Here is a 16,438-nt window from a genome sequence, read left to right as displayed (position 1 = left end):
TATTTAAAGTAACTCTGACACTTAATAACACTTAAAATTCAAACAGGAAGCTTTGGCAGTCACTACGTTCTCAATGATAGACTCACATACAGTTCTAAATGGAATTCCACAAATCAGGTAGAAATGAACAGGCCCAAGAGAATCATGAGACCACAAACCCTCGGGACACGTAGGAGAGAAACAGAGGGAGGGAGAACACGTGTGTGGTGGCCACAGGGCACTCTGGTCACAATCTGAACTGGGGTCTCTGCCTTTAAGCCCATTACTGTACACACACATTGTTCTTTGATATGTAAACTGAAAAAAAGGTGGAAAATACTAGATCACAGAACCATTACTAAGCACTCAGCAGAGCACCTGAGGCTTAAGATTATAGTGTCTTCACTGCTTTGGTTGGAAGGCCAAGGATGAGTTCGGTATTTTGTAATTTCACAACTAAAATAGAGAATCAGGCTAGAAAACAAGAGACTGAAGGAAGAAATTCTCCCAAGGCATTAGACTGTGAAATCATATTCCACAGAGTATAGAACAAGAGAAAACCACTGCCCAGCTCAGAGCAAGCACTGCCCTCCATCTTTTCTTGCACGAGACCGGGCCAAAGCCAGGGCTGTAAACCTGGGTCCTGGCCCTGCGTGCTGTACAGATGCGCAGTTTCAAGGAGAGAGGTTCACAGCTTTCGGATTCTCAAAGGGCTTTGAAATGCCCAGAACCTTAAAAACCATATGATAAAGAATATTCCGCTCGCAAATGTAGGCAGGCCAGGGAGGGAAGAAACAAAGAGATGCTGTTCACGTCAGCCTGTCGCATCAATGCCCTCTGAGTAGGCCCTGGAGACACCAGGGGCTGCCAAGGCCTCGCCTTTGGAGGCAGGAACCCTCAGTAACCTTGGGCAGTCTGGCCAGCGATGCCCACACTCCCAGAGCTGCTTGGAATGAAGCTGATCTATGCTGTAGTGGCAACTGACCCCTGTCCTAAAGGGCTTTCTTCCTCAGGGACTTGAAAAAGCCTTGAGCATCCTGCCCATGGGGGAGAAAAGGCTTCCAATGCCATTCAGTGTTGAGTTGGGATATAAGGTCACTGCAGCCCTGGGACCAATCCTGGAAGGGCCCTCGTGGGGCTGGGGAATGAGTGGTACCTACGTGCCCCAGCTGCCAGCCGGGCCATTTCTCACTGCCAGGGGTAAGTGTGGCCCCGCCTCCACTCTCCAAAGGACTCTAGGACAACTGCCTGGCCTTGTCCTGTCAAGGAGGGTTCTGTTTAGTGAGAAGCAGGCACAAGGAGGGATGTGTCTGGCAGAAAGGTCTTCAGGAAAATTTGATGGCTCTCCCACTTCCCACAGAGCCATCAAGGAGTGACTGGCTGGTGTCAGACACACACTCCATCTTAGGTGGTGCTTTCACGTCTCTCAGCAAAGTAAACGGGGTCATGGGCTGGGGGTAAAAAGAAGAATGTGGTCTAACTGGCCAGCAATAGTAGAGCAGTTCCATCACCAGAAACACCCAAGGAAAACAGGACAAGGACCCTACACACCTGCTTCTTTTCCCCAACACACCAGTCCCCTATTTCCAAACTTTTTTTTATCATTTGCTTCTTTTAAACAATTTCAAAAAATGGAAAAACGATTAATTAACTCATTTCCCAAGAGTGTAGCCATAGCTGTCCCTGCATAGAGGCCCTCGGGTAATTTGTAATCTTGGCTGTTTTTCTGGCGGGGAGATGAAGATGGAGAGCAAGCTGAGCCCACTGCGGCCCCGCAGCCATCAGGAGGGAGGTCAGGCAGGTGGATACACATTAAGCCATGAAGCTTAGGAAAAACTCCAGCAACCTCTTGTCATGAAAACGGTCAAGGTAAATGGCTGAATGTGTTCAGATGCCGTTAACTCTGGAAGTCTTCTTCAGAGTTGGGCATCTTCCAAAACTTGGTCTGGGAAAATTTCCAGGATAGTCGGTTGCTTGATGGTTTTCAACAGTGCCTCCCCTGCCCCTCCCAATACAACTTGCAGGATGTACAGCGCTCTGGTTACCTTGACAAACACATAGCAGTGTCCTGGGGCACTGATTGCCTTGTGCCACCTGAAAAGTATTTCTGCAGGGGGCAGAGTGTTGGAAAACTCAAATTGCATACGTAAGAATGAAGTCTCAGGGATATTAGCAGCCCCAAACTAATCATGTTAGTTAATATTCAGCTACTTGAGTTAATGTTCACCTGAGTTAATAAGCAACTGTTATTGGGATCTCATAAACAGTGAGGCCGTACGCCAACAACCACAAGCTTTCATCCTTTTAATTTTCCCTTTTCCAATACAACTGTGACCAAATCACAAAGATCACTGATTGTTTTCTTATGTTGATTTACCTTAAATGAACTGTGCACCAATGTTTCATCTAAATCAATGACCACACATTTCTTTCCATAGTCAAGCACCGTCACCTCTGGAAGGAGATATTTAGCTGGTGGCTAAAGGGGGGGAAAAAATCAGTATTATTACCTTTATGTAAAAGACAAACCAAATCCCTTATAATTGTATTACACTATGTCAGTGAGGTCAGAAATGAAACCAAACATTTAAATGCCTGGTCAAGCACATCATGGAATTTTATTAAAAACAATAGGAATAAGCAGTTTGCAATTGAAGTTTTACCAAGCAAATACTGTGCCACTTGCCTGAACGGCTATTATGAGGGCCTGGGCTTTGGAACCAGACAAACTTGGGTTTGAATATCAGCTCTGTCTGTTCTTTGGCTGTGAGTTGGGACGATAATACCTACCACGAAAGGTTGTTATCAGCTATAATTGCAGTAAAACACCCAGCATTCTGCCTGGCACATATGTGGTGGCTATTGTTATTATTAAAATGGACAACATGGGCTTCCCTGGTGGTGCAGTGGTTGAGAGTCCGCCTGCCGATGCAGGGGACAGGGGTTCGTGCCCCGGTCCGGGAGGATCCCACATGCCGCAGAGCGGCTAGGCCCGTGAGCCATGGCCGCTGAACCTGCGTGTCCAGAGCCTGTGCTCCGCAACAGGAGAGGTCACAACAGTGAGAGGCCCGCATACCGCAAAAAAAAAAAGGGACAACATGAAAATGAATGTTAAATTATAATCACTACTCTAACCATGCAGCCTATGTTCCGGGGTCATATTTCATCTGAAATTCACTGTGGTATATAAGCATATTTTAGAGCTTTATTGGACCATAGTATTTTTTTTTAAAAGTGACTGAAGCTTTCAAAAAACTTTAAGAGAAACTATAGAACTACCAGCAAAATGCAATCCAAAGTGACCTCCAATAATAGGAAACAGAAATAGAACTGGTCCACGTACAGTGCCCTGCGTTGTACGTGCCCCACTGTGGTGTAATATCGAGCAAAGGTGGCGCTTTTACCCCTTGGAGTCTCTGTCCCTGGAAGTTATACTTTAATCCACATGTTGCGTGTTAACCAGAAAATCCATTTATATGTCTTTGTAGTAGCTGACTTTCATGTTATAATAAAGGAGTCATAAAGAGTTAATAAAATGCTAGATATCTTCAGCCAACCTCATTCTTGATTTTGAGTATTTATTTCTTGGGCCTTGCCTCATTCTAGAAGTGATTTGAAGTATTTCAGTTTACTTTGTGGCATATTCAGTATCCAATGTTAACTAGCTAATTTTCTGTCCTGGAGGAAGGTCAAGCTCTGTTCCATATTTAATGCAAAACAAAACACAAGAAAATATCTGTTCCTAACCACTGAAGAATGGACAATTTAGCTTATCAAATAAAACAAGAAAAAAATGAAATCAATAAGTATTCCCTTTTAAATGGCTATTTCTTTCTCTCTCTTTTTTTTTTTGGGGGGGGGTTCAGTTGAACATTAGTCAGGGAATTCATGTCAGTTTTGGACTTGAGCTGGTTCAATAGTGAATGTAAAGCAGGCGGTCAACAGGGTAGGTAAATTTGCAAGTGTTATGATCACCTTGGCTGGAGGGATTGTCGGGGCTGAGTAGGATGAAGCAATGGGTGGAGACACGAGCATTTCTAATTCCTGGGGGGCTATCTCTAGTAAGCGTGGGTGTTTCATTCTCTCCAACATCATCCAGCAGAAAAAGCCCTTATGGCCTCCCAACTCCCTTGGCTCTAATGAATGTTCACCAGGCAGTATCCCTGAGAATGTGGCACTGGGAAAGGCGTGCCTTAGACTTGGAGCGTGGGACCCAGTGTCCTGGAAAGGACTATGTCCTTCGTTACAAATCAGCAAGCAGGCAGGTTTTATTAAAAAAATTAAAATAAACTTGCAAGAAGTTCAAAAGAGGTTTCAAAAGGCAGGGTGTGATGAGCCCAATAAATGAACGTAATAGAGAGGATTGGGGTTATTTCTGTTGTGTGAGCCATAGCAGAAAGCATGCTTGTGACCAGAATAAAATTTGTTTTAATTTTCTATTATACAATTATGTAATAAAACACATTCTCATTGTAAAGAATATAGACATATAAAACACAAGTATTCTCTCTTCCATGCTCACCCCCCCAATTCCTTTCCCCAGGTGCCCCCCTTTTTTAGTTTGCTGTGTATCTGTCTAGCCCTTTTTCTATGCGTTTATAGACTAAAACAGCATTTTAACTTTAAGTAATTGCTAGCCTGGAAAATAAGGATCTAGAACTTCTATCCCTAGCATATCTGAAAACATCAAAGCTCTGCCCAAAGTGGCTCAGTTATTTTCCAAACCAGAGAATGAAAATTACTTTCTTCGCAGGTTTAACCCACACTTTACAAGCATTCTCTGAGTTAACAGTAAGGAAAAAGCCTCCCCGCACTATTTTAAGAGAGAAAAGAGCAAGCGGGGTGACAGGCATAATAAGCAAGCTATTGATTTAGCATTTCTGCTGCAGAGAACAAGGCCAGGCTGGGGCGACACGCTGCAGGGGGCGGTCCATTAATCCTTAGCCCAGTTCCTAAATGCACGGGGCTTCCCTGAGAGCTTGGCTTTAGATTAATGCAAATTCCTCAGACCAGTGGTAAGAATTCTTCTGGAGAGCTGTGTCCTTGGAACATGCGAGGATACTAGATAATTGCGATAGTGTTTTGTGACTTCAATTGATCTGCTCAGGTGATGCTTGAATCATTAACTAAAAAATGTCCTCATGCAAATTTTCTCTCAGGTCATCATCAAGCTGAGGAACAGGGGAAACACCAGTTATATCAAGAAGAGCCTTTTCTAAACACAGTGACTTGCTCCCAAGCACAGGCGGGCACTGCCAGGGGGGTGGGGTGGGAGTAAGAAAGCATGGGGGGAGGGGGAGGTTTGAGAAGGGCATTCATGCCATTGCTCTTTCTGGAAGTGGACGGGAAAGTTCCTGTCCTTGGCTGTGAACGGGCAGCCAGGAATAGTTAATCTAAGGTATCCACCCCATAACACACCCTTGCAAATCTTACAGAGTGGTGCCTCTTCTTGGTATGCTGGATGGTTGTCTGTGCACTTGAGTTCTCAGGCTCCAAGTCTGCACACTGCCCACCTCCCTCCCCTCGCACCTCCCGAGCTCAGGGCAGAACTCTAGGGGCTGCTGCAGGAGGGGCAAAGGAGACTGGACACCAGCTCTAACTAGAGGAGTTGCTCTGCTTATATGATCTTCATAAGGTTTGGTGGAAAAAAGTATACTACTGTTTACTAAAAGGCTTAGGCCGACAGCATAGAGACGTAACTGTTAGAAAACAAATTTTTCCTCTCCACTTTCAGCAATTTTATGGCTCAGCTGCACTGTCGACCCCGAGCTGGAAGCACCAGGGACTTAGTGATCCCAGCGAGCATGTGGGGAACGGGAGGGGTCTGGTCCTCACTGGGGCCAAAGCATCGGAGTGTGTTCACCTTCAGAGTCACCACCAAACTTCACCGTTTCCAAGCCTGTCCCTCTGCATTTTTCCTTACCCTTCAACACCTGACTTCTACTGGACAGAACATGAGGCTTCCGATAAGAGGTACAGAGGGCCCCAAACCCCAGCTCCCAGTTGGGAGACAAATGTTACTAAGTGAAACGTTTAAGATCAAATCCAGATAAAAATGTTATTTCTAATAGGTGTACAAAAGATGGGTTACTCAATAAATGATGCTGAGACAACTGACTTGCCACCTGGAAAAGCAAATAAAGCTGGATTGCGACTTCACGCCCTACACCAATATAATCCAGATGGATCAAAGATTTAAGTGTAATGATGAAACTGTTAAAATACTAGGAGACAAGTGGGTCATAGTCATAGAGTGGGGAGAGCTTTCTAAGCATGACATAAAGTTCAGGAGCCATAAAAGACAAGATGAACACATTTCCCTATATAAAATTACACTCCTTTGTGGCCAAATGATTATAAACAAGACCAAAAAATATATCATAAATTTGGGGGAGAGTGCTAATTTCCTTGAAATTTAAAAAGATAATAGTATAAAATCTAGAAGAAATGAATAGGTAAGAAGAAATACATATGGACAATAAACTTGTGAAAAGATGTTCATACTCATTCATGAAGAAATGCAAATCAAAGCAATAAATCTTTACTTTCAGATTAGCAGAGATCAAAGTATTTGCTAATTACCATTTTTGAAAAGGGAATGGGCTCTTGCTGGGAATGTAAATTAGGTTTTCAGAGAGCAATTTGCCTTTAATCTACCAGAAATATAAAGTATACCCTTTGACCTAGCATTTCCACAACTAGGAACTGATCACCCAGATACTATCACTCAGGTTGACAAACACACAAGCACAAGAATATTTGTAATAGCACAAAAGTGGACACAATGTAAATGCCATCAACTACATGTAAAACAATGAGGCAGCTCGCTATGTACTAATATCTGGAAGGATGTTCAAGGTACCCTGATAAAAGCAAAAAGCAACTCGCAACACTCTCATTTGTTTAAATATGCCTGTGTTGATTTAGAAAATTTCTGCAAGGATATACAAAAAATGTTAGAAGGCTATTCTAGAGAGTGGGATCAAGTTGGGAGATTTTGTTTTTTCTATTTTAATCTTGCAGCAATTTTTTAAACCATGAGTTTGAATAATGAAAAAATGTGAATAATGAAAAGTGAATAATGAAAAAATGAGCTTAGTAAAAAAAAAATCAAAAGATGGAGGCTGCACATATAAACAGCAGCATGAGAATAAAAAATGGAGGGCTCATGAGGTGAGCAGCAAGAGATGGGAACTCCAGCCGGATCTCCTCTGGGCACCCACAGGCTTAGGGGAACCTTTCGTCTTCTGGGCCTGGAAAAAGCTTTCAGCGGGTGTGGGGACTTGGTTTGGAGGCTCAGCACAAGCCTGGATTTCTGGTCCTGTGTGGTAGCCCTCCAACAAGCTCTCAGAGGCTCCTAGCACTAACCAGGTCCCCCGTGGTCCAGAAAAGGCAGGGCTACTGTTTATGTGAGCTGCAGTCTCGACAGGTAGGTGCAGATTTTGCAGGAGACCCCAAGGCTCGAATCCTGGGGCAGAGCTGTTCTCCAGATGGACTTGGGTTTAGTGCTGCATGCTAAGCAGGCAGTGGAGATCACACGGTACCCATTGGTGGAACTGCTGTTCTGGGAGTACTTATTCAAAGATGCAAGTTACTGGGCTTCCCTGGTGGCGCAGTGGCTGAGAATCTGCCTGCCGATGCAGGGGACACGGGTTCGAGCCCTGGTCTGGGAAGATCCCACATGCCACGGAGCAACTAGGCCTGTGAGCCACAACTACTGAGCCTGCGCGTCTGGAGCCTGTGCTCCGCAACAAGAGAGGCTGCAACAGTGAGAGGCCCGCGCACCGCGATGCAGAGTGGCCCCTGCTTGCCGCAACTAGAGAAAGCCCTTGCACAGAAATGAAGACCCAACACAGACAAAAAATAAAATTAATTAATTAAAAAAAAAAGAGCTTTAAAAAAAAAAGATGCAAGTTACTTTAGCTAGGCTTTGCTTTCTTGCAAGATATTTCAGATTCATAAGGCCTGACCCAGTGTCTCACATGTAGGAAGCAGTCTGTGGTTTACTGACCTAACACTAGGCTAAATTACACAAAGCATCTTTTTCCTCTTGACTATTTTATTCTGGGACTCTAGAAAGAGATTTGTGAAGAAAGAGTCATTTTTCTCTACTGTGGGTGCCCAGTAGAGCGTTTACTCTGACAAATGCTTTCATTCAGCACTTAACTTTACAGATAGCTGTGAATTAACTTTGAGGGAAAAAACCAGTGCTATCGGAGTCTCAGAGGTAGGGGGAGAGATGCCACCTGTTGAATGCAGACACCTTTGCAGGAAAAATATACGAAACTACTTTGTATAAAGATTAAAAAGAGGCCTCTGGTATCAATCCCCTTGGGTATCCTACTCAAACACTGGATAAGAAGTCGTGCTGACTGACCCATGTTTTTGATCAAAGTCAGTTCCCAACAAAGTCCAACTCCCAGGCACGCTAGCAAAGTCAGAATCACTCCACAAACCCTTGCAACCTGTTAATCAATGGAGAGTTAATGTTGTGAAAATAAGTGAAATTAACAAAAATATTTTGGGCAATTTATAGGTGACATGCATCGCCAAATTTGAAGTCAAACTGTACTAATGAAATCCATCATTTCCTTCAATGTAAGATTGCTGTGTCTCTTGGATGTTCCCAGAAAACATGTGAAAAAGTCCAAGTAAAGATAGATGATTAGATTTGAATCAGAGAATCTTTATGGATTAAAATATCAATTTCTGGGAATTCCCTGGCGGTCCAGTGGTCAGGACTCCGCTCTTTCACTATCGAGGGCCCGGGTTCAATCTGTAGTCAGGGAACTAAGATCCCACAAGCCACGTGCGGTGTGGCCGAAAAAAAAAATCAATTTCTGGACAACTTTTAAAAACCTAAATCCTTCTCTAAGGACACAGGACTGTTTGAGAGATCCTGTTTGATACAGACATCTCAACTGCAAGTTTCTTTTGGGAGTCGGTCATTGGTCTGCTTCTTGCTTGCTGACTGGCCTCAGGCCACACGGCTCGGCTGGCACAGAAGACGGAAGCAAAGGAGCGGTGGGGAGAGCAGCTGTCTGAGGGGTGGCCGGTCCAGGCCTGTGCTGGGGCAGACACTGGTGCAGCTAGTATCCCAAATTCCAGGACTGAAAACAGAAGTTGGTGGTCCAAGGGAGTACTTGGCTGGGGCAGAGTTGCAGTACAACCAGCCTGTGGGATTTGGGGGGCAGAGGGCAGGATGGTGGTGATGGTAGGGTGATTCTGCAAGTTCAGGGAATACGACTGAGGAGATTTTTCTGATCAGAGCCACGGCCAAGCTACCGACACTGCTGAACAGTCAGGGATGGTCTGCTCCCCTGGGATGGGGGTGTGGTGAACCTAGTTCCACTGGGACAGAACCTGTTGCAAAGAAACCTATTGGGGCAAAAGTATGTTCTTGCAGTCTATGGAGTTGGGGAGTGCTGCCTCGGCTTACTAAGAGACGTGGAGGCCCTTTGCAGAGAGAAAGGTGAGAATGTGGTTAATAGAGGCTGGTTGCCTTGCTGTTCCTAAGAAAGGAAACTCGTACAGAACTTCCTGCTCTTGGTTTAAAATGTAGCTTCACTTTTTTTTTTTTTCTTCAACAGACCAGAGCTGTTAATACCACACGATAAAAATGCAATATAAGCAAAAACATTAAAAAATCTTTTATATTAGTAAGCCGAAAGCTACAAGATTCTATAACTCTTTAAGTAAAATTGGATAAATATACATACACTTGGTATGGGAATGATCTGCCTCTGGTCACCCTGAGGAGAGAGAAAAAAAAAAATCACTGTCAGGTTCAAAGAGAAGTAGATCATATTCTCAAAAGAAACTTCAAAGCACTCTTGAGTACAGCGGCTGTATGACTGCCTGTTCTCTGTACCTTGGTGGGATTTTTTTTTTTTTTGGCTGTACACGGGCCTCTCACTGTTGTGACCTCTCCCGTTGCGGAGCACAGGCTCCGGACGCGCAGGCTCAGCGGCCATGGCTCACAGGCCCAGCCGCTCCGCGGCATGTGGGATCCTCCCGGACCGGGGCACGAACCCGTGTCCCCTGCATAGGCAGGCGGACTCTCAACCACTGCGCCACCAGGGAAGCCCCCTTGGTGGGATTTGATGAACAGGAGGAACTCAAAGATATTCCACAGTTAGGGCACTGGGCTCCACTCTGCCTCCCAGACAGACCAGAAGATGTGGTACATATATATAATGGAATATTACTCAGCCATAAAAAGAAACGAAATTGAGTTATTTGCAGTGAGGTGCATGGACCTAGAGTCTGTCATACAGAGTGAAGTAAGTCAGAAAGAGAAAAACAAATACCGTATGCTAACACATATATATGGAATCTAAAAAAAAAAAAGGTCATGAAGAACCTAGGGGCAAGACGGGAATAAAGATGCAGACCTAATAGAGAATGGACTTGAGGACACGGGGAGGGGAAAGGGTAAGCTGGGACAAAGTGAGAGAATGGCATGGACATATACACACTATCAAATGTAAAATAGATAGCTAGTGGGAAGCAGTTGTATAGCACAGGGAGATCAGCTCTGTGCTTTGTGACCACCTAGAGGGGTGGGATAGGGAGGGTGGGAGGGAGGGAGACGCAAGAGATATGGGGATATATGTATATGTATAGCTGATTCACTTTGTTATAAAGCAGAAACTAACACACCATTGTAAAGCAATTTTACTCCAATAAAAATGTTAAAAAAAAATGGCTCCAGACACAGCCAAATGTTCGCTAGGGGGCAAAGTCATCTCCATTTGAGAACCACTGTGCTAGTGGGAGATGGCAAACAGCCCTAACACACAGGTGTACCTTCAGACCAGGTGAGCACATCAGTGAGGTGAGAGATAACACCGCAAAACGGTTATTTGGGAAGGGCTTGACAAAACACAGACCACAACCAAAGGTGCCACCCTAGACAAGTATGTGGGCTTGAAAATTACCCTAGAGGTTTACGTGTGTGTGTACATGGGATACGCATGTATGAGTGAGCGTCCAGCAATGGCTTTCACTCTGTCCTTGCACTGAGAAGTCCTCCAGGGTCTCTGCCATTGGGACCTTCTGAGTGCTGACTCCTTCTAGCCTCCAGACAGGGGCTGCAGACACTTTTATTTTGGGCAACTTGTCTCCAGTCCAGGCTGTAACTGTGACGGTCACAGTGGTAGCCACCCCAGGCCACTGCTCTGAAGCTTTTCTCCAGGACAGTAAATATGCAGGGTGGATGGAACTATCTGTTGCACTCTGTCCACAGCCTTCCCTCCTCCTCTGGCAGGCTGAGCTCCAAGAGGCTGGGAGAGCCCAGGAGGCAGCAGTAGAGATATGCCTGGAATCGGCTTCCACATCTACTGAGCCTGGGCTTTACGTTCCAGGTGTCCTGACCAGGTGAGTGCAAAGGGCAGAGTCGCCCCACTTTGACATAGGCTCTTTCTACAAGGTCTGGTCTCACATACTGAAGGGTCGCGGATTATGCAAACGATGCACTACTCAGAGTTAACTTAATTCTTTAAAAAGCCACTATGACAAGTGTTAACCAAAGGACGTTTCCATGAGTGAACACTAGGTCCAGCTAAGCCCAGCTCTGTCAGAGGAGCTCCCTTTAAGGACTTTATTCTCTGGTAGATATGGCTAAGGGCTCCAGGAAACCTTCCAGGGCTGCACCACCATCTTCTCAAGTCATTCATCTAGGCAGGTACTAGGTAAAAATAACTTTTACTACGACAGCAGTGATTCTTCACATTTTAAATCCTTTACAGGACTAGGGTACAAACTATGTTCCCTTCACTAATGGGGATTCTCCTCAGCAATGATTTTCCAATTGGGAAAATTGAGAGTTTGAGGGGAGATACCAGAATTCGGGGCTGTGATAGGGTTTACAATGAAATCTCATCATACAAATTCCACTTATGTTTTTCTACACCAATGTACAGTACAGCTTAATATCTCTTAAGTCTAGGTATCTTTCATTATATTAATATTTTTCCAAAAATTTCTCAGCTGTTCTTTTTTTAAAAATTTATTTATTTTTGGCCGTGTTGGGTCTTCGTGGCTGGGCACGGGCTTTCTGACTAGTTGGGGCGAGTAGGGGTTACTCTTCATTGCGGTGCGCGGGCTTCACATTGCGGTGACTTCTCTTGTTGCAGAGCACGGGCTCTAGGTGCGCGGGCTTCAGTAGTTGTGGCGCGTGGGCTCAGTAGCTGTGGTTCGTGGGGTCTAGAGTGCAGGCTCAGTAGTTGTGGTGCACGGGCTCAGTTGCTCTGCAGAGTGTGGGATCTTCCCGGACCAGGGATCGAACCCGTGTCCCCTGCACTGGCAGGTGGATTCTTAACCACTGCGCCACCAGGGAAGCCCTCTCAGCTGTTCTTAGACATTTTTTTTCTTCTGTATAAATTTTAAGTCTTCCTATTCAGAAACACAACACACTTCTCAAGAAATAAGAGCCACCACATCAAAACGTTTTAGTGATTCTCATTTTTTGGTAGTATTTCACTGTAAATAATCATGCCATCTGCAAATAAAACTGGTTTTCTATCTTTTCCATATTTATATCAGTTGTTTCATTTTCTTATCTTATTACATTAGCCAGAACTTCCAATGATTTTCCTATGTTGTTTGCTGTTTATTTTTAGAAGACAGCTTTATATCATGTTTAAATGATATTCTTCTATGTATTTTGGCTGTACTGTTGATTGGTATGTAAAGGTTTATGGCTACTGTACACTGCATGTATTAGTTCTTTTATCACAAAATGTCCCTCTTTCTCTTGTTTAATGTTTTTGGCCCTGAATTCTGTTTTGTCTGATACTAATATCGCCACTTTTGCTTTCTATTTATTTGATCTGCTTTGTACATTTTGCCCATCTCTTTATTTTCTACCTTTTTTTGGTATCACTGTATGTTAGATGCTGGCTCAAAAGCTATTAGCTGCATACTGTAGCAGTCATCAGCACTGTTTACCAAATAATTCCAGTTCTCTTTCTGGGCACATGGTAGGATTACACTTCCACAGTCCTTGAAGTTAGGTGTAATCATGTGAATTGCTTTGGCCAATAAAATGTAAGCTGAAATGAGTCTTGTTACCTCTGAGTGAAAATTTTAAGAGCCAGTGTGATTTACCACATTCCCCTTCTGCTGATGTGACAATCACGGAAGCAAAGAGATGGGACCTCCTTAGTCTGGTCCATGAATGAGGATAAGATAGAGTTATCTAATAGAATAACAGTAGCTATTAGTCACATGTAGCTGTTGAGCACATGAAATGTGGCTAGTCCAAATTTAAGATGTGCTGTAAGTATAAAATACATATCAGATTTTGAAGAATTAGTAAGATAAAAGAATGTAAATTTTATCTCATTGATAATTTTTTCTATCAATTACATGCTGAAATAACATTTTGGACATATTGGGTTAAATAAAAATCTCTTATTAAAATCAATTTCAGGAATTCCCTGGCAGTCCAGTGGTTGGGACTCTGTGCTTTCACTGCCGAGGGCCTGGGTTTGATCCCTGGTTGGGAAACTGGGATCTCACAAGCCGTATGGTATGGCCAAACAAATAAAAAATAAAAATAAAATTTAAAAAATCAATCTCAAGTTTTAAAAAAGATTCTAAAAAATGAGGCTGCTAGAAAAAGTTAAATTACACATGTGGCTCACACTATATTTCTATTGGACATTGGCACAGAACAGATGGCCCAGCCAACCCATGATAAACATGTAGCATGAATGAAAAATTAACTTTCCTTATGTTAAGCCTCTGAAGATTTGGAGTTGTTACTGCAGCATAACTGAACTCACACTGACCCTAAATCTACTCAGTAGTGATTCCTCTTTTCTCCTCTGTGAAAAGAGGTCTGATTTCGTTGACAGCAGGAAACTGCAGGTATAAATCTTTCCCCTTTCAGGCCTCTCTTGCTGCTGGAGGGCAGCCAGGTGACAAAGTCCTGGCCCATAAGACATAAGCAGAAGGACTTTCCTGGGACTTTCTGTGAAAGCATTTCCATAAAACGGACAGACATGGCTAGTGCTACTCCTCCCTCTTGTATTCTCTTAAATGTGGATATGATATCCGAAGCCTGTGACTTTGAGATGATAGTAAACAACAAGCATGAGGATGAAGGCAAACACTCCAAGAACGGTGGAGCAGAAAGATCAAAAGATAGAAGAACAGAAAGAGTTTGGGACCCTGATGGTATCACCATGCATCTAAACTACATCCAGCAACTGCCAGCATCAAGTTTTATACGTGAGGAAAAGAATCTCCTATTTGGCTAAGTTATTATTTGTCAGTTTTCTTTTACTTGCTGCCAAAATCATTCCTATCTGATACAGGTGTATTCTTGGAGACAGCATCCAGCTGAATTTGTCATGCCAATCTGATAGAGTCTTGGTCTTTTGTTAGGAGAATTTCGTTCATTAAACTTGGTTTTATGCCTACTCTTTGTTAGGTTCCTATTTATTGTTATTTATTTTCCCCTTTCCTTAATTCTTCTTTCTTTTTGGATGCACCACATGGCATGCAGGATCCTAGTTCCCCGACCAGGGATCGAACCTGTGCCCCCTGCATTGGAAGTGAGGAGTCTTAACCATTGGACGGCCAGGGAAGTCCCCCCTTTCCTTAATTTTGATGGCTTGTTCACAATTCTGTTTATTTTCCCTTTCACTCTCTGTGAAGTTTGAGGATCTATTTTCTAATTGTGCTACTCATCACAGTTCTGTTCCTAATAATTGTATTTATTTCTACATTTTCTACAATTATATCATAACTGAATATCAGTCTCACCCAGATTGTTTTTTTTGTCCCCTTTGTGAATCATTCCATGTCTGAAAATGTACTTCTTTTGCCTTAGTAGATAAATGATTATCTTGGTTACATGTAGAATTTTGGGTTTGTAACTCTTCTCTCAGTAGCAAACATTTTTTCATAGTCTTCTGGCTTGCAGTGTTGCTGACGAGAAGTCTGGTGCTAGTATAATTCTCCTTTCTTTGAAAATATCTTGTTCCAGTAGCTTGTAAGATTTCCTTTATACTTAAATTTCAGAATTTCAATGGCATATATCTAGGCATACATGTGCTCCTTTTCTTGCTGCCACTAATCCTGCTGCAGATTTGGTAAATCCTCTCAATCTGCACATTCAAGGTTTTTTTTCAGCTCAAGAAAATTTTCTTCTATTACTTTTTCTCTTCCTGGAATTCCTATTATTTCCATGTTAGGTCTCCTAGATGTTTCTTCCCACCTCTCACAATTACTGACTCTGTGTTTTTGATCTGAATTGTTAAGATATTTTTTCCACTTGCTCCTCCAGAACATTAATGCAGTTCTCAGCAGTGATCATTCCCACTCTTTTTCTCAGTTCATTTACTGAATTTTTGTGTTTAGAAATCAAGGGATTTTTTTTTTTAAGTTCTAAAATTTATTTGTATACTCAAAATTCATTTCGGGACTTCCCTGGTGGTCCAGTGGTTAAGACTCCTTGCTTCCAATGCAGGGGGCGCAGGTTCGATCTCTGGTCGGGGAACTAAGATCCCACATGCCGTGAGGCAGGGTCAAAAAAAAAATTCATTTCTTGGACTATCATTTTCTTCTACCTTTTCCATTAGTTTTACCTCAGTGGGAGTCTCACATTCTAGATTTTCAACTTGGAATCTCCTCGGCAGTGGTAAATGAGGGAACACTGCGAGGCCCAGCACTGTGAGGCAGAGCTGTTTTCATGGTCCAGCAGAGCCCAAGTTGACAAAGCACAAAGAGATGAAAAAGTCCCTGTACTACTGGGCTCCTCCAGGGCACTAGACTGAAAGCAATTCAGCTCATCAGTGCAGCCCCTCCAGGGACCACACACATTAAGTGGGCAATGCAGGCCCTTTCCAAGGGGATCCACAGGCTCCCGCTGGCTTGTTGACCTCACAGGACTTCACATTTCAAGTCTTCATCCCAGGACTGCAAGAGAGGCAAGCATTTTCCTCTGATGTGGTTCCCTGCTTCTTACTGAGTATCAGAGAGAATGAATTCTGTGCCCTCTCTTTCCCCTGGAGATGTCAGGAAAAGTGGAGGCCTTGATGTACTTCCCAGGCTCCACCAGCAGGCTCACCTGGGTTTATCCAGAGAGGGAATTTAAATGGTCAGAACCACATGCCCAAGCTGTAGTCTTCCCAGAATCCTCTTCCTTATGTTCGTATGCACTTTTAAAATAATCTATTTTCTAATCTAATCTATTTTCTAATTAAGCTTTTCTGTGAAAATTGGGAAAAGCAAAAAGAAAAAGAAATAAGGCACAGAGGAGAAGAGAAAATCTTACACAGATTCCACAAGTCTGAAATAATCTCTTCATATTTTGGCATATGTCATTCTGGTCTTGTAAATGCCTGTGTGTGTGTGTATGTGTGCTTATGACCATATACATACTTATAAATATACTTGCCTACTATATTTTAACCTTTTTTCCCCTAAGTGATATATTGTGAACATC

The 16,438-nt window shown here is 43.3% G+C and overlaps 1 protein-coding gene across 4 annotated transcripts in view; it reads right to left on the bottom strand.

Moving 5' to 3' along the window:
• Nucleotides 1–16,438, bottom strand: part of CTDSPL (CTD small phosphatase like) — a 121,724-nt gene that overhangs the window by 12,704 nt on the left and 92,582 nt on the right. For 2 of the 4 annotated variants that reach the window (XM_029244180.1, XM_029244183.1), the window contains exons 3-4: nucleotides 9,699–9,731; nucleotides 2,357–2,458 (exon numbers count right to left, since the gene is read on the bottom strand). In XM_029244180.1, coding sequence (XP_029100013.1) covers nucleotides 2,357–2,458; nucleotides 9,699–9,731 — 135 coding nt within the window. The remainder of the gene's footprint in view (nucleotides 1–2,356; nucleotides 2,459–9,698; nucleotides 9,732–16,438) is intronic. The other 2 variants (XM_029244182.1, XM_029244184.1) reach the window with 1 other exon arrangement.

The sequence above is a fragment of the Monodon monoceros genome, unplaced genomic scaffold (assembly GCF_005190385.1).
Source record: "Monodon monoceros isolate NGI ecotype Baffin Bay Population unplaced genomic scaffold, NGI_Narwhal_1 Super_Scaffold_3, whole genome shotgun sequence".
Taxonomy (NCBI): Eukaryota; Metazoa; Chordata; class Mammalia; order Artiodactyla; family Monodontidae; genus Monodon; species Monodon monoceros.
This window is presented reverse-complemented; position numbering and strand designations above follow the sequence as displayed.